The following is a 26,508-nucleotide window of genomic DNA, read 5'->3' as shown; positions in this document are numbered from 1 at the left end:
CTTGTTAGCAATGATTTTTTACACTGTTTACATAAATTAGTCTTCAAGAGCTGCCTTGCAATATCACTCTCACATTCTGCCATGCTTTTTTGAGTAAGAAAGCCCCAGGTTGCTACCTGGGAATTCTCCATAGCCTGCAGCCTGTCTCAGCTACCCATAGCCATTTATGCAGCAGGGCTCTCGAAGGCAGATAGCACTATAGATCCCTGAAACCTGGGATCCAGGGTAACAATGTGTGGGCATTTCTATGGGAGTGTATTACACACGTGAATATCATTGGTCATAATATTGCCCCAGGCAAAACAAACAACAAAAATCTCAGAGCCACTGCCTTCCCCTATAATATGGTCATTTCTACCCTCTTATTAAAATCTTATTAAAATGGTTGCCTTAAATCTTTTCTGAAAAACTGTAAAACTGCTAGACATAAAACAAACAAAGCAACATATAAATTTTATTAATTGTTTGGCTAAACCTCCATATAAGTCTGTTTCCAATAGGAAACAGATGGTACCCTCAAATTAGGATAATTTAAGGAGAGTTTATTTTAACAGGGATCATTTATAAAGGTTCCAGTAGGACATAGGAGAACACAAGGGGCAGTGTAGTGATCTGGGGCTAATGGGCTCAGCTCTAAGAATCCACCATCATGGCTCAAGTAAGGATTTTTATACCAGATCTAGATTAAATCATTGTCATTGTCATTATCCTTATCATTATACAGATCAAAGAGTACTTCAGTGGACCGTCCACCACATATGTCATAAATCAACTTAACATTAACCAATTTAACCTGATTAATCTGATTAACAACCTGCCCATCAGCCTTTCAAGGCTCCTGCGCTGCTGCTTGAGCTCTGCCACCCCATGATCTCAGGGTCCCTGTGGAGACCAGGATTCTGTTTCAAGGGTAACATCTCCTGCCTTCATCCACAGCCTACAGAGGACGGCCACTAGAGCACTTTGCAAAAGTGCTGATGTGTATTTCTTAGTTCTATGACACTAAGTCCCCCGTGTATTTCTTAGTGCTATGACAAAGGGAGTGTCCTCTGGGCCTTCACAGAGGAAAATAGTTACGGGGAGGAAGAGCAGTTCACATATGATAAATCCATTCCTACATCCCAATTCTCTAAGTTATTACATTTCTTTCTCTATATAATACCAAGGAATTTCTGATCTCTACTTCATTTAGCGTATGCCCAAGCAAACTGTTAGAAACACTCCCAGGTGCTCAAACCTGCATACTTAATCCAGAGACTCTGGTAAGAGAACCCATATCAGAAAATTCAGCCCAATCTTAAATTATTCACCTTATTCTTTGGGCTAGTACCTCCAGAATCCATTCCTACATATATTCTCCCAAATCTTTTATTACATAGGTCAGCAAAATTGTTTTCACAACTTTTATTTTATTTTTGCAATTTTATTCCTCCAGACTTGACTTTGCAATTGGTTCCCTGGTATATGCTAGAATGTGCCTCTAGTTGCCTAAAGGCAATCAGGAAAATTGTCACCCCCTGGCAAGATAACTGTTTCTGATGAGGTCATCACAGGGTTATCAAGCCAAGGCAGGAATAGCTGCATCTCACAGGGGTAGATGAGCACGTGCAGGGCCAGGGCGTAGGCCAGCGCCAGCAGCAGGATCAGCGACGTCGCCAGGCCGATCAGAACTGCTGGCGAGAAGGAAGAGGCACAGTCGCGGGCTTTGGGGAACTGTACCCCCTTGATGGCAAAGCCTTGGATCTGCAGGACAAAGGCCAGAGCTGAAGGGGTACATTCCTCCTCTCCTGCAATTTACTTCCCAGTGGGGCTGCCAGTTCTGGGCCCCTAATTAGCCAAACGTGATGTACTGTCACCACATTTGCTGAATAATTTACACATATGATCTGACAAATGTGATTGTGCTTATGGGGACAGTGAAACGTAATCTTAAATCAGGCCTGATCCAGAAACTGCGGGATGTTGTCCTAATTAAGAGGCTCATGAAATTCAAGGCTCTGAAACAAAACCTCTCGTTTCATCTGATCCTTAGAAATATTCTGGTTCATATAAAACCACAACTGCTGTGGTGCCTCGAAAATTCAAAGCACACTCAAAACTTTATAAGTGTTAGTATAAGTTTCACAAAGATTTTAAGTCTCAGCTCCTCTGCCTTTGATTCTATTGACAGGAATTAGTTCGGAAGAGTCTTTTAAGGGAGGAGCTCATGATTCCCAATGAGGCAAAATGCAAATAATAATAAAAGCTAACACTTATGGAAGGTTTTTTATGTATCAGGCACTGCCTTAATTCATTTAATATGCACGAGAGTCTATGAGTAAGTTGCTATTTTATCCCTATTGTATGGATAAGGAAACTGAGGCACAGAAAAATTAAGTAACTTGCTCAGAGCCACATAACCATAAGTGATGTGAAGGTACAATTCAAACATGGACAGTCTGGCTTCACTAAGACTCGGCTTATGAGCCCATAGCTCCTGGTGTGTTCTATCTTTTTTTCCTCCCAACCCTACCTCTCCCTCTTTATTGACTGTACCATGCAGACCTGGTACCATTTTTGGAAGAGTTATAGAACAGACTCTCCTTGCATCTTGCCCAGAGCATAGAAAGAAAAGCTTTCTCATACATGCAAATGAAATGGTTTTATTACTTGAAACTAGCAGAGGTTCAAATTGACAACTAGCCCTGATATCTAATGCTGTCAAGGTGAAACAGGAATACAGAGCAATGACTTTAAAATGAGAGTCATCATTGGGGAAAGGCAGTCCCCCATTTAGCTGGCTTTAAAAGTCACATCATTCAGTCACCTACTTAGTTTTTAAAGAGTACATCAGAAAATTGAATTATCCACAAGTGCTTTGCTGAAAATTCACGTTCATGGCTTGAGTGAGCATTTTAACATTTTCCTATGCTAAAATTATTGTGACTACCCACCATGCCAGAGATGTTAGGGCCCTTGCTCGCCCAATTGTCTGTGCTCTAGATTGAACCCAAAGCAGCTTCCAAAGGGACCCTTGGCCTGCCCCTCCTATGGAAGAGGCAGAGTGGCCTCCTCTTCAGACTAGTGCCTGAAAAGACAAGCTCCTCAATGACAAAAGATGAACTCACTGGATTCTGCAACTCCAGCCAAAGAGAATGTCCTCAGACTGACTGCCACTTAATTCTTAGCAAGACTTGGTTGAGAATATTAAGTGTGGAGAATGCCTGAAGGATATATTGTACATCTGTTTGCTGGACTAGAGGTTACAGACATGCTGTGTCTTATATATATAAGTATTCTTGGAACCAACAGGTGAGTTTTGTTTGGCCCAGTGTCCTGAACATCCTAAAAATTTCCCTTAAGAATCCAGATTTCTAGCTTCTATTGAAAAGCCAGAAGATCCAGTAACATTGGTCCTGCATTCCTACAAAGCAAAAATCAGCCAGAGTTGAATTAAAAAAAATGTTCCTCTAATCAGATAGCCACATGCAGAAGAATGAAATTGGATCCCTATTTCTCAACATATACAAAAATTAACTCAAGATGGATTAAAGACTTAAATGGAAGATATGACACCATAAAAATATTAATTAAAAAAAACTAGGAAAAAGTCTTCTGGACATTGGCCTGGGCAAAAAATTCATGACTAAGACCCCAATAGCTAATGCAACAAAAACAAAAATAATAATGGGACTTAATTAAGCTAAAAAGCTTCTGCACAGCAAAAGAAACAATCAACAGAGTAAATATACAACCTACAAAATGGGAAAAAATATTTGCAAACTATACCTCTGACAAAGGACTAGTATCCAGAATCTACAACAAACTCAAACAAATCAAGAAGAAAACAACCCCATTAAAAAGTGGGCAAAAGACATGACCAGACATTTTTCAAGAGACACAAATGGCCAAGAAACATGAAAAAATGTTCAACATCACCACTAATCATCAGGTAAATGCAAATTAAAACCACAATGATATAACACCTTACCCCAGTCAAAATAGCCATTATTAAAAAGGCAAAAAACAATAGGTGTTGGCATGGGTGCAGTGAAAAGGAAATGCTTATACACTGTAGGTGCGAATGGAAATTAGCACAACATCTGTGGAAAATAGTATGGAGATTTCTCCAAGAACAAAAGTAGATCCACCATTCAATCCAGCAATCCCACTACTAGGTATCCACTCAAAGAAAAGAAATCATGATATCAAAAAGACACCTGCAATTGTATGTTTATCACAGCACAATTCACAATTGCAAAGATATGGAATCAACCTAAGTGTCCATCAGTTAAGGAGTGGATAAAGAAAATGTGGTATATATACACTATGGAGTACTACTCAGCCATAAAAAAGAATGAAATAATATCTTTTGCAACAACTTGGATGTAACTGGAGGCCATTATCCTAAGTGAAGGAATGCAAGAATGGAAAACCAAATACTTCACATTCTCACTTATAAGTGGGAGTTAAGATATGGGTACACAGGGGCATGCAGAGTGGTATAATGGACATTGGGGACTCAGAAGAGAGGAGGTTTGGGAGGGGTAGTGAGAGAAGAAAAACTACCTATCGGGTGAAATGTACATTATTCAGTGCCAGGTACCCTAAAAACCCAGACATCACCACTATAAAATCCATCCATGTAAGCAAAAACCTCTTGTACCACTAAATCTATTGAAATTTTTAAAAATTTTTTAAAGATATGAAAAATTTTTTAAATCAGTAAATCTAGGTGAAGGGTGGACAGGTGCTTCTTCTTGCAACTTTTCTGTAGGTTTACAATTTTTCGAAATAAACAGATAAAAGACAAAAAAAAAAAAAAAGTTCCTTGTGATCCCAGCTACACTTTGCCACAGTCCCCCAGCTGGCCACCTCACCATTTACCCAAGTCATCTGAGTTTGCCATGCATGTGACATCACTCTATAGTTTACTGATAGAATAAGCCAGACCAGCAAAGCTACATACGTGAAAAGCAGCCATTTTTACACACACCTCAGGCAGCATCACCACTACCTCGTCTCCCCTGGACTGAGTGTGCATTATGGCATCGGTTTCCATGAAGGGTATTTTAACAAGACCCACCTCTCACACCCAGTGCTGTGTTCCTGTAAGAATGCTGTTGAGGATGTATGCATTGCACAACACGAAGGATGAATATCTGCATCATGAGCAAATTGTCAGCAGTCTTAGGGACCCTGTGAACATGCAACTGAGCATTTGTTTCTTATGCTGGCTGCTCTCGAAGCTTCAGAGCCAAATTACCGTGCCGCCTCCAGCCAGTACAGACAGATGGTCTTGTGGTTTTGTGTACCAACCTCACTCGCGGTTCTAATTGATCTTTTTTCCTTCCTTTGTTTTTCTTCACCCTCATGTCTTTGCCCATTATTTTGGGGTTTTTTATTGGAAAATATGCATAACATAAAATTTACCATCTTAACTATTTTAGGTGTACAGTTCAGTGCCATTAAGTACATTCACATCGTGCATCCATCACCACCATCCTCTCCAGAACACTTTTCATCTTATAAAACTGAAACTCTGTATCCATTAAACACTAATCCCTCATTCCCCCCTGGCCTCAGCCTCTGGCAACTACTATTCTACTTTCTGCCTCTGTGAACTTAACTACTCTGGATACCTCATGTAAGTGCAATCATACAATATTTACCCTTCTGTACCTGGCTTATTTCACTTTGCATAATCTCTTCAACGTTTATTCATGTTGTAGCATGTATCCAAATTTTCTTCATTTTTAAGGCTGAATAATATTCCATTGTATGTATATACTAGATTTTGTTGATCTGTTCATCCATTGATAGACATTTAGGTTGTTTTCATCTTTTAGCTATTGTGAATAATGCTGCTATGAACATAGGTGTATAACTATCTGCTCAATCCCCTGCTTTCAGTTCTTTTGGTTATTACCCAGAAGTGGAATTACTGGATTACTTGGTAATTCTATGTTTATTAATAATTTTGGGAGGAACCACAATACTTTGTTCCAAAGTATTTGCACCATTTTACATTCCCACTACAAATGCACAAGGGTTCCAATTTCTCCACATCCTTGTGAATACTTGCTATTTTCTGTTTGTTTGCTTGTTTGTTTGTTGTTGTTTTTAATTTTAGAAACAGTGTCTCACTCTGTTGCCCAGGCTGCAGTGCAGTGGTTCAATCATAGCTCACTGCAACCTTGAACTCGTGGGCTCAAGTGATCCTCCTGCCTCAGTCTCCCTAGAACCTAAGACTTGTACAAATGCACCACACCTGACTGATTTTTTTAATTTTCAAATTTTTTTTTTTGTAGAGATGAGGTCTCCCCATGTTGCCCAGGTTGGTCTTTAACTCTTGGCTTCAAGCAATCCTTGTGCCTCAGCCTCCCAAAGTTTTGGGATTTTAGGCGTGAGCCACCATGCCCAGCCTTGTTGTTATGTATAATAATAGCCATTCTAATGGTTATGAAGTGGTTTGCTCATTTTTTTAAGTCATTTTGCTTGTAGTCTTTCTATAAGTCACCTTAAGTCATTTCTGGAACAAGGTAGATATATAAATCAATCAATTCCCCTGTTCTAATTAGGCAAGATTTTATGTGAATTATTCCCTATTTTCATTATTACCTCCTCACTACCATTTCTGCCTGTACTCTATTTTTTATTTTTTTATTTTATTTTATTTTATTTTATTTTATTTTATTTTATTTTATTTTTTTGAGACAGAGTCTCGCTCTGTTGCCCAGGCTAGAGTGCCATGGCATCAGCCTAGCTCACAGCAACCTCAAACTCCTGGGTTCAAGCCATCCTTCTGCCTCAGCCTCCCAAGTCCCTCCTGTAGCTGGGACTACAGGCATGCGCCACCATGACCGGCTAATTTTTTCTATATATTTTTAGTTGTCCAGCTAATTTCTTTCTATTTTTAGTAGAGATGGAGTCTCGCTCTTGCTCAGGCTGGTCTCGAGCTCCTGACCTCGAGCGATCCTCCCACCTCAGCCTCCCAGAGTGCTAGGATTATAGGCGTGAGCCACCGCGCCCAGCCTGTACTCTCTGTTTTAAAGGGCAAGGTGTATATAAACATACAGAGACACATATATAACATGTGATATATAAATAACATTTATAAACATTTTATATATGTATGTGTGTATATGTGTGTGTATATATACATATATATATAAATAGAAGAGTATCCTTGGAACTAAACCATCTAGAGTTCAAGTTCTGCCTCTACCATTTACCAGTTATATCATTTTAAAAAATTATGTAATTATCTGAGCTTCAGTCACCTCATTTGTAAAATAAGAATAATAATAGCTATCTTATAGCTTTATGAGTTTTGAAGATTGAGTATGTAAAATAACTACAACAGTGCCAATACCTGGAGAGGACTGATAAGTGATAGTTGTTGCTAATCCACACATGATATGATCCTGGGTGTTTCCACATATATTAGACCACGTATTTTTTATATTCTTGAAGTAAGGTCAGAAATTGAGAGAGGTTAAGTAACCTGCCCAGGTGGCTGAGAAGTGATTTGAAACCAGGTCTCTCTGACTCCCAAATGCAAACTCCTTCCCAGCCCAAACTGCCTCCCATCACACCACACCTGGCCAAGCAGGGGAGATATACATATAAGTGAATGTCCATATATATAAAAAAGATTGGAAAGTGCCCAAGAAAGGGACACGCACAGCCCTGCCTGCCATGTTAGTGCATTAGAAGAACAAGCTTTCACAGGTAAACAGGAAAGAGGAACTTGGCAGAATGTCTCTCAGCCTGAGATCCTAGTGGTGAAAAGGAACCTCTCACACCCCCGTGTCTTTCCCCAAATACTTTCAAGAAGATCTCTGGGATATTTTTGACTCCCTGGCTGACAATTCCACTCCTATGCTAGCTGCCAAAGCTGTCACTCACACTACAGATGTACCTCTTATCTGCCCTGATAGGATCACTGTTCCACTCCCTGAAGGAAATAAAATAATGGCCCGACAGAGCCTCTCCCCTGAAGGGCCTCTCGGCCCAGGAAGTGTCAGTCACCGGGTTCCAGAGAGTCCCCAGGGCTGAGGTGGCTGGCATTCCTCACTGATAATCACTAGTGACCGGATAAACCTGAATGTACAAGCAAGCCCTCGGTGAGAGGTGGGGCCCCAGGGAGAGCAAGTTCTCCGTCCTATTCCATTACCTTAAAAGAAAAAGGGAAGAAAACACCAATATTATTTTAACGGTATCCACTTCTCTTTCCCTTAAACACCAATGTTTGTTTCCGGTGTTTTTTAAACAAAAGTCGAGTTTCTTTGGCACCAAATACGCAGCTGCATTGAGCATATGTTTGGCTGATTACCTGGAAATCAGCCCCCGCGGCCTCCCAGCGGCCGGTCACAGCGCCGGGTCGCCGCCGCAGGGGGGCAGCTCCGCCGCAGGCTGCGACGCGAGGGGGGCGGACGCCGGCGGCGGCGAAGACCGCTCGGACCGAGTCATTGGAGACGATCTCGACTCGGTGCAGACTGAACCAGCTCTGCATGGACAACTTGTTGTAACTGGTAAGGATGAATCTGGAAATGGTGACAAAACGATGTTACCCCCAAAGCGCTTTTACTGCTTTTACTGACTCAGGACGTCGTCTGTGAACAGTACGATGGCGCCCCCTTTTGTCAGGCGGCGGAACTGGCCTGGGGAGAGGCGGCGCCGGGGTTCCAGAACCCCCCCTGGGTGGGTTGGGGGGCGGCCAGCAAATGAAAGAGCAGCCCCCAAAAGTGAGCAATACAAATTTCTAAAAACTAAAAAACACAGAGTGCTTGGCTTTTTTTCTTTTTTAGAATCAACACTTGATTAAGTGTTTATAATTACAAAAAAATTGAAAAAGAACTTATAGGTCAATAAAGAGCTAGCTAAATTGAGGCTAAAAATAATAGTGATACCTTTTTTACTATGTGTCAGTTACGATTCTTTGTACCCTCCTTTGTTATTTATGCGAATTTTATTTAACCTTCACTACCACACCTTAAGATAGATAATATCATTGTCCTCATTTAACACAGGAGGCAACTCAGACACAAAGGGGTTAAATAGCTGTGCAGGCTCACTCAGAGAGTAGTTGGAACTGGGCTTCAATCCAATCTGACACCAGAGCCCTTACTCTTAACCATTTTGGAATGGAATGTTCTCCAGCCATGAAAAAGTTATAATGTACATATGTCACGATCATTTTACTGTCATTTAAAAAAATGTGTGAGCGCAGGGGAAAAAAGTCTGGAAGGATGGCGATTAAAACAGTAATAGTGGTTACAAATAATGCTTGGATTATTAGTGATTTTTATTTTCTCCTTTTTATAGCTCAATATTTCCTGATTTTTCTGTTTTCAGTGGTTTTTTTTGTTTTAGTTTGCACTCCCTTGGAAGCAGACCCTGAGACGAGGATGGGAATCCAAGAAGTATTTCGGGGGATTTAGTCATTCAAAATATGTAGAGTAGAAAAAAGAGAACTGACAGGAAGGGAAGGTAGCCAGAAAGGGCACATGTTTAAGCAAGTTTCCACTGTTGACAAGCGGGGGAGCCAGAGGAGAGCACGTGCCTCTAGTTATCCCACCTGCGGGAGAGGGCGCTGAGGTATTTAAGCATTTCCTGCAGTCATTGGCTACAGGCTGCCAGCCTGGAGATGGGAGGCAGCGGGCCCCTTTGGCCCAAGACAGCTTTTCGGCAGAGAGGCTAGCAGTTGAAAGTTAAGCAGGTGGGCTCTAGTGCTCTCAAATGGAAAGGCCCAAGGAGATATAGACATGCTAGTGACAGTTTCTGCTACAAACCTTTATCATCAGAAAAAATAATCATCATAATAAAGCTATTTTCCATTTGGGAAAAAGTGCTATTATGGATCAAAAATAGTCCCCATTTCTCTATCAAACAGATGTGTGTGTTTGGTCACCTTGTGGGATTCTGTTTACTTATAAAGTTCCTCTGAAAGATGATGGCATGTAGTTTCTAAATTTGATCAAACACTAGTGTCCCATGATGTGCAGACAAGTGTTGAGAGGAAGAAAACTTTCCTAGGTTAAACATAGGAAACACTGGGTTACTCAAAGTTCCAAAGAGCAACCAGTCTGACTTAAGCACATGTCTTCTTAGAACCTTTAATATACAAGTTTACGCTGTGAATCTCCAAGAGGAAGACATGGTCTGTAGTCATTCCCAAACACATTTGACCACAGAATCACTTTACTGTGGAATCTTATAAATATTTGCACAGAGCAGTAGTGTTCCACAGAGCACAACTTAGGAAAGACTGCCCTAAAACATCCTGCTGGTTTTCCAAATAATGTTAAAGGAACAACTACTTATCTCCACTCAAGGGTTTGTCCTATAGGAAGAGAAACACTATACTTTTATGAGGAAAAAATTAATGACTTCAAATTGCCCCCCACCCAAGAGCAGTTTCTAACTGCTTGGATAAAACTACTGTTGGCAGATGCATCCTTCCAAAATACAAAAAACTGTAGGCCTGTGTTGATTGTCTGCTGGGGAATTCAGATAACAGAGGCTTCTTCTTTGTAGTTAAATGGTAAGTGTGATTCATTGTAAGGAGCTCTAGAAAATAATTTCAAACCAGAGCCCCAGCCCTTGGCACTTTATTTATATTTTACTTTTTGCACAGAGGAACAGGTTATCACACTTTCAGGTTTGTGAGTTTTCTAAGTCCCTAACTGAGGAGAAGAGAACTATAGGTACTTTGGTAGAAACTAAAAAGAGCATTGCTATAGGGCTCCTGTCATATCACACTGCTGATTTTCAGTGTAATTACGTAGACATGGCATTTGATGTGTCACAGTGCTTGGGCACATAAGCCCTTGATACACACATGTGGGATGAATAAATTACATAGAGCTAATCTGAAATGCTGAAACTATGAGATTCCAAAGTGGTATCCTACCTACCTTATATCGAGACCTTTGGGATTTTCAGCATCACCAAACTTCAGAGACAACCTAAAAAACAGAAACATAGTCCATGAAAATAGGAATAATCCATACTTCACATTATACTCAAAAATTACCTCAAAATAGATCATAGACCTAAATGTAACACCTGAAACTACAAAATATATAGAAGAAACATAGAAGAACATTTCTATAATCTTGAGGTAGGCAATGGTTTATTGAAAAAAAATACAAAAGCATGAACCATAAAAGATTGATAAATTGAATTTTATTAAAATCCAAAACTTTTTAGAAGACACTTAAGAAAACAAAAAATGACCAGGTACAATGGCTCACACCTATAATCCCAGCACTTTGGGAGGCGGAGGCTGAGGTTGCAGTGAGTTGTGTCACCACAGCACTCCAGCCTGGGTGACAAAGTAAGACCTTGTCTCTTAAAAAAAAAAAAAAAAAAAGAAAAGAAAAAAGAAAGAAAAGGCAAGCCACAGAACAGGAGAAAATATTCACAACATATATACACAAAGACTTTACCCAGAATATAATAAGTAACACTAACAACTCAGTAAGAAGACAATCCAGCTGAAAAATAGTCAGAAGTGGCTGGGTACAGTGGCTTACATCTGTAATTCTAACACTTTGGGAGGCCAAGGCAGGAGGATGAAAGGACACTTGAGGCCAGGGACTTGACATTGGCCTGGACAACCTATTGAGACACCATCTCTACAAAAGTATATTTAAAAAAAAAAAAGCTGGGTGTAGTGGCACACACCTGTACTCCTAGCTAGTAGGGAGGCTGAGGCACGAGGATGGCTTGAGCCAAGGAGTTTAAGGTTGCAGTGAGCTATGATGACACCACTGCACTCTAGCCTAGATGAGAGAGTGAGAATCTGTCTCAAAAAAAGAAAAAGAAAAAAGTCAGAAGACTGGAACACTTTGTAAAGGAAGATATACAAATAGCCAATAAGTACATGAAAAGATGCTTAACATCATTAAACATCTGGAAAAGGTAAAATAAAACCACAATAAAATACCATAGTATGATAATTACAATGGTTAAAATATTTTTTAAACTGACTCTTAAGCTTTTGATACCTATATTTATTCATATTTTCCTGAGTGTAAACACAAGATTTCCTGGAGCAGAGACAGATCAGTTATTACTTACTCATAAGAATAACCACATTGGTTCGCCTTTCAACCTAATTCTTCCCCCTAGGCAACACAGCAAGAGCCAGATGTCATCCTACACATACTGTGATTTGCAGTACAGATGAGGAACACCAAGATTATGAATCTGGGAGCTTATATAGGAGAAAGATGTGGTTCCCTTCTCACCTCCTGAGAACGGGAGAGAAACATGTGCTCCCTTAATGCCAATGAATTCTCCTTGGGAAGAGAAAAGGGACAATCGCAGGCACCTACTCCAGAATGTAAGAAGAATTTAATTAGCCTTTGGATTGGAGCAAACAGCCCACCATGAAAGAGATGAATGGCTGCAGGTCTAATATCTATGGTTCATAAATAAATGTCTCTAAGGGGAAGACCCTCTGGGTTTCTAACCCCTGAAATGTCTCTATGATCCTGAGTTTCATTGTCCCTATAAACTCATTTCTCCAAAGCGGCAAATCTCTTACTAACTCCAAGGCTTAGCTTATACCCCACGTGCCAGTAAAGTTTATTCAGAAATTACTAAACATGCAGAAACATAATAATGTTTTCTCTACAGTCTCACGTCCACCATACAAAGCATTAGTGAGGACGTGAAGCAACTGGAACCTCATACAGTGCTGGCAGAAAGGGAAAATGGTGCAACCACTTTAAAAAACAATTTGGCAGTTTCTGCAAAAGTTAAACACACACATACCATATGATCCAGCCATTCTACTTCTAGGTGGAATAACACCTAAGAGAAATTAAAATACCTGCTGCCACAAAGACTTGTACATGAATGTTCACAGTGACTTTATTTGGAAAGATATACAAAATTGAAGGGAAAGGCAAATTTCCATCAACAAGTGACTGGATAAATAAGTTATGGTACATAACTTATGTATATCCATACAATGGAATACCACTCAGCAATGCAAGGAACATACCACTGATACATGCAATAACATAGAAGCTTATCAAAATCATCATGCTAAGTGAAAGAAGCCAGACTAAAAGAGAATGTACATGATCTGATTATATTTATATAAAATTCTGGAACATGCAAACTAATCTGTAATGACAGAAAGCAGACAGTTGTTATATGTGGGTGGCTGGAGGGAGCTTCTGACCCCCCAAAGAGCTTCTCTCCATTGGTCCTAGTTTCAGTGGAAGCTTGTTAATATGCTCTGCTTTGGAGTAAAGAACATGAGTCCTGATTTCAGCAAAGTAAAACTGACAGTCATTCAGTGAGGATCTTTGAAGTGCCAGGCACCATACCATCAACTGGGAACACATAGGAGAGTGAAACCTACAGGGCACTTTGTTCAAAAACGACCTCTTTTTACTCTCTATCAAGCGCCCTACTCTCACATGTGTAAAACGGACTCTGAATTTCTCAGGCTATAATTGCCTAAATTCAAAATATACACAGATGCTGGGATTATGCTCTGTTTGCAGGGCTTTCACTATTTAAAAAGACTTCCGTAGCAAATCCGTCTGCCAACAATTTGCCTCTCCCTGAACATTTTGTTTCCAAGAGCTAAAACATGGTCATCTTTTTTACATCCGTGCTTTTAACCTTACATGGTTATGTCTTTGCTTGGATTTGTTCCTTCAGCACCTCCCATTCTGGTTTTTGAGAACATGAGATTTCCTCGCCAGCACAGCAAGGGCATCTCACTAATCTGCGCTATTCACAGGAACCAAGGGCGCTAAGTCTCAGCAGCTGGTCCTTGAATGCCTCACATTCCCCTCTCTGGGGGGTCCGTCCAGGACTGCAACTCACCTGAGCAGGACCCCCGCAGGTAAATGCTGCACACTCAGCGCTCTCACCCAAGTAGAATTCTAGGGCGGTGACCAGGTCCTGCACAATTGTTATTTTGTGTGCTGGGAGAACCGAAGCTTACCGAGATAATTAGACACTATTTCACCATAGTTATCATTCATGTATGAGGAAGGAGGACATGACATTACACGTACATTTCTTCATTTGATTTTTCACAACCCTATGAGATAGGGCCAAGAGAGAGGAGGTATGTCATTTTTAAAGACACTTTAGATCCCAGATCTATTAATGTACACACTGTGTGACTTTAGCAAGTTTCCTAACCTCTTTGAGCCTTGATTTCCTGGAACATCTGGAACAAGGATGGTAACAGTGCCTGTGACTCAGAGAGTTACTGTGAGGAACAGATATGGGCCCTGTGAAGACCTTGCACAGACAGAGCCTGGCCCACGGCAAACGCTCAAGGCCTGTTAGCTACAGTGAATAGATGCCATCATCTCCCCCGGACAGTTGACGATCCCACAGGTCCTGTCTATAAAGTCACAGAGCTCACAGGTAGAACTGGGCCTAGCAGCCAAGTTTTCATTCTTTCCATCTCTGGGTTCCCAGTGATCACTAAGTTCTCTAAAGCCCAGCAAAAAAGCTTTGGTACCATGATTTTCCCCACTAATGCCCTAGGATGGGGATCAATGGAATCAAGGCAGGCCCATCAGCCACGGATATGCAAGACTATCCCCCAGCTATCAGCCACTCTCCACGTAGCTGACCACAAAAAAAAGGCCTGAAGGAGTTCACTGGCACCAAGGAAAAAGTCCTTAGTTCTCAGCAGTGCTGGAGTCCTTTCGATAGTCTTTGACAGTTATGCTGGAACAGGATGGACAAATCTGGGAGGACTCTGAATGCTTACACTTACAACTACCTAAGTCCCTAACAAGGGGTAGTCATTCTGAATAGCAAGATATTTACCAACACTTGTAATATGATTTTTAAGTGTATATTAATGTAATTCATTTTTACCCATTATCAAGAATTTTTAAATGAGAAGTTCAGGAATAAAAAGGTGTTTCCAGCCAATGTATATAAAATATAAAAAGAATACACACACACACACAATATGTTATGGTTTATACAAAGCATCCTACCCATCTAAACCAGGCCAGAGCAAATGCAGAGAATCTTCCAAAAGCATCTATTATATTAATACCAACAAATGTCGAAAAGAAGGTTTATAGAAAGCAAGTGCCAGATTTCCTCCCTCCGGACCAAAATAAATAAAAACAAAAATATTTGCTTGGATGACTGAAAAGCAGAGAGAGATGTTGGAAACTGATTTGCTCTTTGAAAGAGATATTTGTTTAATCTGCTTATCTCAAATCAAAACTAATTATTCTAATTATTTTGTAATGTCCTAAAGAATTCTCTGAAATTTGGCCATTCAGAGGTGCCCTTGCACATCTGCAAACAGACCATCTTCCACAGTTTCAGAAACCCCCTCTAGAGTCAAACATCTGTCCTGGCTAGTGTTTCACCCACTAGAATATGTATGACGCTGCTGGGATATGTCATTTCTTCCCTGGTGGGACAAAAGTAGATTGACACCTAGCATTTGGAGTTGAGACCAAGCCTGGAATTTTTTTCTCTTTTTCCAGAATGAGTTTGGGAGCCCTCATTTTCCATAAGTTATTACGACAATTAGCTAAAGGGTTCAAAAGAAAATCAATAGAAACAATATAACAATTTTTTAAAGTAGATTTCTGACTTTCCCTTCATTTTAGACATTAAACACTTCCTCAAAGATGTGTGACAGGGTCATATACAAAGGAGCCCACTTATTTTTTCTGAAATGACCAAAATACCAGATCTGTGCAGTTAACAGACTGCAACAGCCCCAGGGGCTTCCTTAAGCAGAGGCATCAACTTACGAGGCACTTTCTTCACTGCAGTTGGAGTTGCTAGTGTCCACTGTTGCCTTCTGACCAAATGCTTCATCTCTAAGGTCCAGCCAGGTCTGATTCTTAAATTTAACTGTGATTCTTTTGGCCCAGAAGAGAATGCAGGGAATTCCACCCATGGAGACATTAACCGGGCTATGATGGCTGAGTGAATTCCAAGGTTCTTTTTCTAAATGTCCTTCTTTGCTCAGATTGTAGGTGAGAGCCTAATTAACCAAATAAAATGAATTTAAGAAATGAATTTGTATCCATGGTACAAAAGGCTTCCTAGAAATAAAAGAGCTAATTCATGTCCTGTAATGGCAAATACATATCATTATACATTTATTAAAACCCATAAAATGTACAATACAAAGAGTGAACCAGTTACTCCAGTGTAAATACAGAGAAAAGAAAAGTTAGTTAACAGAGAGCAGCAACCCAGGCTTACCTTTAACCAAAGATAAACTGTTACTATAGTGATCCTATTCAGAAAGCAACAAAAGTAAAACTGAATATCTTAATGAAAATATAGCAAAGTGGCCGGGCACGGTGGCTCACGCCTGTAATCCTAGCACTCTGGGAGGCCGAGGAGGGTGGATCGTTTGAGCTCAGGAGTTCGAGACCAGCCTGAGCCAAGAGCAAGACCCCATCTCTACTGAAAACAGAAAGATATTATATGGACAACTAAAAATATATACAGAAAAAATTAGCCAGGCATGATGGCACATGCCTGTAGTCCCAGCTACTCGGGAGGCTGAAGCAGGAGGATTGCTTGAGCCCAGGAGTTTGAGGTTGCTGTGAGCTAGGTTGACGCCATGGCACTCTAGCCTGGGCAACAGAGTGAGACTCTGTTTCAAAAAAAAAAAAAGAAAAGAAAATATAGCAAGGCAAGCAAAATTAAGTGTTTTAGGTTTTTCTCAACTGTAAGATTCCATAATAGACCATGTGCTCACTCCTGTAATCCCAGTACTTTGGGAGGCCAAGGTGAGAGGATCACTTGAGACCAAGAATTCAAGACCAGCCTGTGCAACATAGCGAGACCTCTTTTCTACAAAAAATGACAAAAATTAGCCGGGCATGGTGGCATGCACCTGTAGTCCCAGCTACTTGGGAGGCTGAGTCTGGAGGATCATTTGAGCCCAGGAGCCAAGGTTACAGTGAGCTATGATACAGTCACTGCACTCTAGCCCAGCAACAAAGCGAGACCCCTGTCTCAAAAACAAACAAATAAACAAACAAAAAGATTCCATAATACATTTCCCACCCAAATTTCAACCAAGAATATGTTAATTATTATATATTTTTTTTTCACAGTAGCTCTGACATGATTGAAATGTGTTTAAATTTTTTTTCAATAGATTAAAATCTAGTTTCCTGACATATTCATACCTGTGTGATTGGTACTGTGAAATTTTGGACTGGTTTCATATCTTCATCATTCTGTTGATCTGTCAAATAAATAATGATGTGAGTACCAAAGCTAAATGGCATCAAGTTATTACATAGTATAATTGAGTGACAATAATATGCTAAGCACTGTGAAATAGATCAGGCTTGAACCTCTTTGGGCTCATAATTTAGAATACACTAATTTAAAGGATTTTCACATGAGGGACTCCTGGTACAAACACCATTGGTCAGAGAAGTCTATCACGGAAAAAGCCCTTCTTCAATCCCCCCATGGAATCATGCAGGCAATTACGAGTCTTACCATTCTTTATAACCACTTCTTTACTTGAAGATGTTGGAGAACTGAAATCAGAAAAAAAAACAGAAAATTAAAAGATGCTGAACAAATATCTACAATTCAGACTTTACATGCAATTTTGAAACATACATTTCCGTTTATTACATCTCAGAGTACAGGAGCAGAACCTTAGCCTGTCAAAACTGTCCATTTTTAATAGTGAATTTCTGATTTAAAAAGTAACATATGTTCTTCGAAGAAAATATGAAAAATGCAGAGAAATTTAAAGAAGAAAATTTATTTTAAATCAACCCTGATCCTTATTCATGGAATAACATAAGAGCCTACTATGTGCCGGGCAGTATGCCAGACAGAGGTTTAACCAATAATAAATAATAACCAAATAAAATATAATAAAATATTTTACAGTGAAATTTTATACTACATTGCACTGTTAACATATTAAAGCCAAAATATTCAACCCTAAAAAAATAAGACAGACTCAATGGCCAAAAACATATCTCTGAAAATTATGAGGATATAAATTATGATATACATCCTTCTAGCTTCTCCATATACACAAAAACACAAATACATATACACACCACATACATACATAATTTTATTTTTTACAAAATTTAAAAACAGATTTTTGTGAACATACTGTTTTGGAGCCCACAATTTTTTTTATTTAAAAATAATTACAAATATTTCTCAAGTTATTATATATTTTTCTGATACATTTTTTGAATGCCATGTGGCATTACATCATGAAAATGTATCATAATGTACTTAAGCAAACTTGTATTCTTAAGTATTTGTTTCCAATTTTGCAGCATTATAAGAATACTGCATTGAACATTTTGGTGGATTGTTTGTTCATTCTCATGAAAAGTTCCTTAAGATAAATTCCTAGAAGTTAAATTGCTAAATTAGAAAATATACACATTTTTTATCATGGAATATTTCAAACATACACAAATATAAATAAAAAAATATAAGCCCCCCCCCATTTGTCTGTACCCATCATTCAGCTTTAGTAATTATCAGGTTATAACCAATCTTTTGTTACTTATAAGCTCACCTACTGCCCTCCTGTGATATAATTTCAAAGAAAATATGATAAATTGTAAAGATAACATAATTACATCTAGAAATACTGATAATTCTTTAACATTAAATATTATGTTGGCGTTTAAATCTCTAATTGTGTCATAAATGTCCTAAAGATTTTAAGTTTGTTTATTACACGTTTTAAGATTTTCATAAGTTGTACCTGTAGTATACGGGAATGTAAATGAAATGGGAATTACTATACTTGGTAATTCCTATCTAAGGCCTCTATATATCACTGTCATATAAACTCAACATTTTTAGAATTAGAGAAATATATTACATGTCATGCTATGTATGCAAAACATAATTGTAGCTGAAGAGTTACTAAATCAATTATCATAGTAAAATGCTTTAGAATTAATTATATGGAACCAATTACAATTTAAATGCACCATTCACTTTGTAATATAATCTCTATTATTTAATGAAAATTTCTGAAGATGACAAATTGGTGACTATGATGCCCACTAGTTGCTATTAATAAATTCATGCATGCATGCAATTATTCATTAATTTTTATCAACTTTATTGAGGTAAAATTTATGTACAGTAAATTGTATTTATGCAAATTATACAATTTTATGAGTTTTGGTAGAAGCTCATACCCATGATACCACTACCACCACAATAAAGATCCACCACAACATCCACAAGTTTCCCCATGCATTTTTGCAGTGGGGAGATGTTTTCTCCACCCTCAGTCCCAGGTAACTATTGACTTGCTTCCATCACTTTAGATTAGTTTGCATTTTCTTTTTTTTCCCCTTAGTTTGCATTTTCTAGAATTATACATAAATAGAATCATATGACATGTCTTCTTTAGTGTTTGGCTTCTTTCAGTCTTATTGTAATGACTTTTAAATTCATGTATACTGTTATATGTATCAGTAATTCATTCCATTTTATTGCTAAGAAATATTTTATTGTATGCCTATACCACATTTTATTTGTCTATTAATACATTGATGGACATTCAGGGTACTTCTAGTTTGAAGCTACTACAAATAAAGATTTAAGAATATTAGTTATAGGAGTTTGTGTAGAATATGTTTTTGTTTCTCTTGAATAAATACCCAAGAGTAGAATGACCAAGTCATATAAGTGCGTAACTTTTCTTAAAAGTACCAATCAGTTTCAGTGTATAAGCTTTCCTGTTGCTTAACATTCTTGCTAACATTGGGTATCATCAATCCACTTAATTTTAGCCATTTTAGCCATTCCAATGGTGTGGGTTGCTATCTCGTTGTGGTTTTAATTTTCATTTCCCTGATGACTAATGAAATTGAGTGTTTTTTCTTGTGCCTATTGACTATGTATAAATTTACTTTTGTGAAGTGTATGTTTAAATCTTTTGCTCAATTCTAAAATTAAACTTATTTACCTCTTGTAATTGAGTTGTAAGATTTCTTTATATGTTCTGGATAGAAGTCCTGTGTCAGATATATGCATTGAAAATATTTTCTTCCATTCTATATCTTCCATTTTCATTTTCTTAAAGATATTTTTCAAAAATAAAAAGTTTTAATTTTCATAAAGTCCAATGTATTCATTATTTTCTCTTATAGCCTATGCTTTTTGTGTCTAAAAGAAATATTTGCCTAACACAAGATCACAAAGATTTTCTCTTATGTTTTTTTCTAGAAGTTTAAAATTTTTAGCATTTACGTTTCAGTATGTGATCCATTTTGAGTTGATTTTTGTGAGCTAAAGTACTCGTTAACATTTTGGAGCCAAGGATAAAGACAATGTCCTATTAGCCTCCAAAAATAAAAAATAAGAAGCAAGCAAAGATTCAAAAAATGCATCTCTCATACCCTTTCACAGGAAGTTAATGGAGGACATGCTTCTACAAAATAAGAGAGAAAACCAAGAAAGAGAAAACACAGGCTCTAACAGACAATGGATGTAACTAGAAGAGCAATGAAGAGAAACCTGAGAATAACCATTGTGTATCAGACCTAGACAGAATCAGTACAGATCAGAGTAAGAGGAAAAAAGGAGAAGACCTAGAGGGAGACTTCTGAGTAAAAAGAGAATTTTAGAGAATACAGTACATATTAGATGAGACATGTGACAAGAACTAGGAATATGCATGTTTTAAAACTGCACCTGAAAAACGCCATTTTTATCTCAAGACAAAAGGAAAGAATTGTACCAAAAAAAGAAAAAAAAAGAAAGAAACAATTATAGTCTACTATAATTGGCTTGTCAGTGAACAATGTATACAGAGCCATACTGATGCAAGCACTAACTGAACTTAAAGTTGTAAAGTAACTATCTTAGAGGGGTGGGGGGGTGAAGGAAAGAAAAGTGAGGACATTGTTAAGACAGGAACTTTGTCAATAATAACAGGAAGTTGTTAGACAAGGTCTAAAATGTATAAATTGAGAAACTGTCTATGCATAATATTCAAATATCATGTTAGTATGATGGATTTGTACGATTGTTCCCAACTCTTTGCAGCCTTCTCCATAAAAGGATTTTGCCTCCCCCTTGGCCATATGACTTGCAGTGCCTCCCTGGAGGTGGAGAATACTTCCTGTCCCATCGTCCAGCTTGGCTATGTATCTTGGTTGGGCCACTGGAATATGAGCAGAAGCAACAGCGTGGCAGTTCTGCAGAAGTGTTGCAGGTGTCTGTGTGTGTCTGCCATTTCTGTCCCTTTCCCTCTGTCGTAAGAATGACATGCTGAAATAGGGGGTGCTCTTTCAGTCTGAGTCTTGGAATGAGAAGACATGGAAACAAAGCTAGAGCTGGGTCATGACAACCCACCTGTAAATGTCAAGTGTAACATAAGCAAGCATATTTGAGGCTGTAAGATTCTGCAATGTGAGGACTGTTACTAGCGAAAAGGTGACTAATACAAGCAGTAAACAACAGAAGAAACAACGAAAAACTGAAAATAGTTGCCCATAGACGTAACTAAAAGACAATTTTTTCTTAAATTGAATATGTGTCTTGTTACCTTTTGATTTTTAAAATCATGTATATGTGCTACTTTGATAAATTTTTCTAATTGAATCTTTTTAAAAAGATACCTTCCTTTAAAAATTTATAAATTAGCATTCTGGGTTATATTAATCTCTTGTGAGTGGAGTTAGCATGAATCAGTCCTCTGAGCCCAATCACATCTAGGAGCACTAAGAAATTTAATTTCCTGAGCAGCACAAATGAGGCTCCCATCAAAGTAATCATGAAACTGCAGTAAAGATATCCTTTAGCCCAAACGTCTCTACCTATCTAAACTCCAAACTCTACAGTGCAAGTTAAAATGTAACTTGATACAGTATATGAAAGAAGCACAAATATTCAGACAGTGCTTCTCCAAGAGCTACAAGCTTTCTAATAATGTAATCATGCACAAATAGATTTTTTTAATTTCTTTAAACTTTATTCAGAAATTACATTTTGGGATACATGGCTAACATTCAATTTTTAAATATCTTAACAAAAACATAGAAATTATGAGATATATTTCCCTAAGTAAGATAAAAATTTACCAAATCATTTGGAAGAATCTAGTTAACAGGGAATCTTGATAAATGTTTATTGAATAAAAGTAAATGAATGAAGGAATGAATGAATGAGCTATGCTATCATTAACATGCTTGGCTCGAGACTGCTTTACTAATTAAAAATTCCTATGTGTTCAGTAATGAAAGGCCTGTAGTAGACAACACAAGCTTATTGTGATTTCAGTGAGTCTTTGGACTGAACATACAATAATGTTGGTGTACTTCTTTTTTAAATGGACTGTAATTCAGATAGGCCTTGTCCACACCCACAAGCCTGAACTAATGAGGTTTTGCAGGAAACCATAATCTCAGCCAAAGACAAATACATGTACACTTTCCATCACTACGTAGTCTCTGAACTAAAGTCAGAACTAAAAAAGTTTCAGGTTAAAAATTATCTGTATGAATAAACCGAGGAACGCCAGTTTAAGAAAATTAAACCTACATTGTCACTAAAATATTCAGACCCTTTTCCAGTAAAAGAGATCTCTGCAATGCCTGAAAAGTAATCAAGAGCCTTAGTTTTGTAGTAGCAGGTGCCGTATGCCTTCATGAAGGTAAATGTGACAGTGAAGCCCCTTCACGGTCCTAGTTAGGACACAGCCCACATTCCCAACATGGCCTACAGCTGCACTAGCCTCATTTCATCTCTTCGCTTTTCTCTCTGCTCCACACTAGCATTCTTCAGTTCCCTGAATGCCTCGTGGTCCCTTCTTCCCTCACAAGAGTCTTAGCACAGGCTCTTCCCTCCACCTGGAATGTTCTCCATCCTCCTACTTATGTTCTGTATTTTCTCCAGATCACAGTTCAAATATCACTTCCTCAGGAACAGGGTCCCTAACTTCTCCAGCTAACTCAGATCCCTCAATTGCCTCCTATACTTTTCTTTCACAGCACATTTCAAAGTTTTTTTGTAATAATGTACATCATTTGATTAATGAGCACCTCCCTACTAGACTTAGTCCACGAGGGCAGGGATGATGCCTGTTGTAGACCTAGCACCTAGCACAATGCTCAGCTGTTTAAAAGTACAAAGTATTTTAAAAATGTATTACATGCATGAATGAATGAATAAACCCAACTTGAGAAGGGAACGTGCAAAGGAAGACTGGTAACCCCTACTGTATGTTTAGGAAACATGTATCAGCTTAAAATACAATCATCTTTCCTAGAGACTTAAGAATCTTAAATAGCCCCATAGAATTGAAAGATATTTTTAATTTCAGATCCATGATTTGAAAGAACATTTACAAAACACCAACTGTTATTTCCTTCATAATGAATTAACATGCCATAGTATTAGATTCAAATAATCATTGATTTGTGTGATTTCTAAGATCTGAAACTTCTGAAGCTAAGATTATTTAAATGCATAACCTTGCCTTAAAAACAGAATTTGGATTGTTATAATTCTTGGTGTATGTTTTATCTGTGTAATACACAAATCAGTCATTTCTGTATAACCCAGGTGGGGAAATATTACTAAGCTTTTAACCACCTAAGGAATATAAACCACGTACTATTTGTAAGTGAACCCGAAGGAAAGTATCAATTGATTTGAAAACAAGGAGAGAGAAAAATAAAAAAATTCCTGTACTTCTAGCTTTTATCAGCTGGTGACTTAAGGATTCTTTAACACAAGTTTCACCAGATTATCCTGCTTGCTGTTGTCTTTTGTGTTCACACTAAATTCCTTGATGCATTCATTGAGATGGCACATAATAATTAATTGGAAGATATGACACAAGTAATTGCTATTCAGATTCTGAATAGTCTTTTTTATCAATAAATCTCTATATGTTCCCTTGTATGGTATGGAAAGAAGCCAAAGGGACAACAGAAATAGAAATAGAAATTTTGCTTGTTAATTTTAAATACTGTGTATCACAGGCAATTACCATCTCCTACCAAAGTGATTGAATATCTTTCCTTTGGGGGACATGTTATATATTTCTGAGGTTTTTAATTTCTTCTTACTCTCTTCTCACGTGACAACGGCAGGATAAACTGTGAAATTAACATTTACTTGTAAATATAAAAGAAACCTGAACACTGATTTCAGGAGTCATTTTATTACAGATACACACTTTGATACATAATTCAAATGTTTCTTGGATATTTTGGACAAATAACTCTTGCCTCTTATAATAATGGTTATATTTTTATTTCTTAATTATAAACTCTAGCTCAACAATTTTAGTAGCTAACTGTATGATCTAGCCTATCCATTTGGAATCATTAACAAATGTACATATGCAACAATATAAAGAAATCACAGAGCCACCTAATTTCATACTTACACTGAAGTTCACAAATGCACTGCATTAAAAGATGTGCAATTACTCACCTTACATTCTTCCTAGAAAATAGCTGGTCCAAAGTTAGTGAAAATCCCATACATAAAAAAATAAGTAAAAAGCTAAACAAGATTTTTCTTCCCATCAAGAAATGAATCCGTGTCTTCAAACCAAGCACATCTGTTAATTCATAATGCAAACAGAGCAGAGGCAGTACTTTTCATGCCATGTGACTGACAGCATGTTCAACCAATAAAAGCACAGCTTTCATGGGAGGTATTATATCAGGGGATGGTGGAGGGAAGGGCCTGATACTGCTTAATGTAGAATATAGAGTGAACCAATATTTAGATTTTTAATTATTCATCTCATTGAATGATTATTAGGGAGGAGAGTTTTAGAGAAAATATATTTGTCAGTTAAACTTTTTTAAAGAAATTTGCATTATTTTGATAGTATCATATAACTCTTATTAAGACTCTAATATTACTTTTCAGGAAGCTATTAAATTTTCCCCAAAGTCTATGAAGTATATATTTTTACATGCATTTTTCAGGTGAATAAATAAATAAAAATCTCTGGAACTTCCCTAAATTTACATGTATGTCCTAGTTCACAGTTTCCTGTTGAATTTGTGACTCTCCATTTGCAGACAATGGTGCAGAGCCCTGGCTTTAGCCTTCAAGTGGTGCCCAGCTCCAGCCCCTAAGAGCTGTCTGACACTAGGCAAGTTATTTTCCTCCTGAGCCTTGTTTCCTCAGAGTGGGGACAAAAGTACTTATAGAACGGTTGTGAAGATTAAATGAGATCATAGATGAAAGCCTCTTCTTAACTTCAAAGTTTAGATATATAAAATATACTCATTGCTATCCTTTCTTGCGGGACTATACTCCCACTCCCTCCACTAAAAAGACTGAAAAACAAAACAAACAACAAAATCCCTATAAGTTGTTTTGCATTTCAAGAAAATACAACTAAAATGGTACAATAAAGAAAATTCTCCAAAATGAAAGTGTCAGCATTTTTGGCACTTAGGAAACTTAAACTCTTAAAGTACTGGTAGGTAAAAAGGGCTATTTGTAAGTGAAATTTCAGAGAGAGGAGGGATTATAGGAAAGCTTGGACTTGGCTCTGAGATGTCCCCCTTCCTCGCCATCTGCTCTGCGTCCACACTACGTTCCCCAAATGCGCCTCTGGGAACCCCAAAGAAAATACGAAGAGGAGCAATTACTAGGGGAAGTGGCCGAACGCAGGAATCAGGAAGAAAGTTGCGAATAAAAATTATAAAATAAAAAAGGTCACTGGCCTTAAATGTGGCCTTCGCATGCTGGGTCTTATTCCTAAAGCCCCTCACACTTCAGTTTTTTATCTCTGTTCTTTCATTTCACCCATCTTCCACTCTTCTCTCCTTTTCTCTCTCTGTCCTTTTCCTGATGCTGTGGAATTTCAAGTAACGAGACAGGTCTGGACAGGAGAAGTTTAGACTTAGTGAGGTTGACAGATAAACTATAGGATATCCAGTTTGAATTGATACCAATTTGAATGTCAGAAAAACAACAAATAATTTTAATATAAATGTGTCCCGTTCAATATTCGGGACATGCTATATTAAAAAATTATTGTTTATCTTAAAACTAAATTTAACTGGGCGTCCTATACTTTTATTTACTAAATCTGGCAATCCTAGCCTTAGGGACTCTCTGCTCCTCAAACCGTAAAGTGCATACAAATCACATGGGGGGATTTTGTTAAAATGCAAATTCTAATTCCTTCTGTCTGGGCTGGGGTGTGGGATTCTACACTCCTAACAAGCTTCCAAGATCTACAACAGTATATTGTTCAATAAAATTTTCTAGTAATCACATTGAAAGAAGTAAAAATAAACAGGCAAATTAATTCAATAAAATTTTTATTTAACCTATCTAAAATATTGTCATTTCAAACATAATCAATTTTAAGAATTATTAGTGATATATTTTACATTCCTTTCCTGCCCTAAGTCTGAACTCTGGCATATAATTTACACTTACAATACATCTCAATTCAAACAAGCCAAATTTCAAGTGTTCAGTAGCCACACGCGACTAGTGGTCACTGTATTGGACAGTGCAAACACAGAA

At 37.9% G+C, this 26,508-nt stretch overlaps 1 protein-coding gene across 1 annotated transcript; it reads right to left on the bottom strand.

Annotated features, from left to right (window-relative positions):
- Window positions 1-1,488: 1,488 nt before the first annotated feature.
- Window positions 1,489-24,533, bottom strand: LOC123648163 (V-type proton ATPase subunit S1-like). Its single transcript, XM_045565879.1, has 8 exons — window positions 24,439-24,533; window positions 21,467-21,472; window positions 17,485-17,525; window positions 17,163-17,221; window positions 15,762-15,997; window positions 10,902-10,952; window positions 8,318-8,528; window positions 1,489-1,743 (listed from the first exon to the last, which is right to left on the bottom strand). The coding sequence occupies exons 1-8, from the start codon at window positions 24,531-24,533 to the stop codon at window positions 1,489-1,491; spliced, it is 954 nt and encodes a 317-aa protein (XP_045421835.1).
- Window positions 24,534-26,508: the final 1,975 nt, after the last annotated feature.

The sequence above is a fragment of the Lemur catta genome, chromosome 12, assembly GCF_020740605.2.
Source record: "Lemur catta isolate mLemCat1 chromosome 12, mLemCat1.pri, whole genome shotgun sequence".
NCBI classification, from domain to species: Eukaryota; Metazoa; Chordata; class Mammalia; order Primates; family Lemuridae; genus Lemur; species Lemur catta.
The sequence above is the reverse complement of the archived record's forward strand: the minus strand, read 5'-3'. Positions and strand labels throughout refer to the sequence as shown.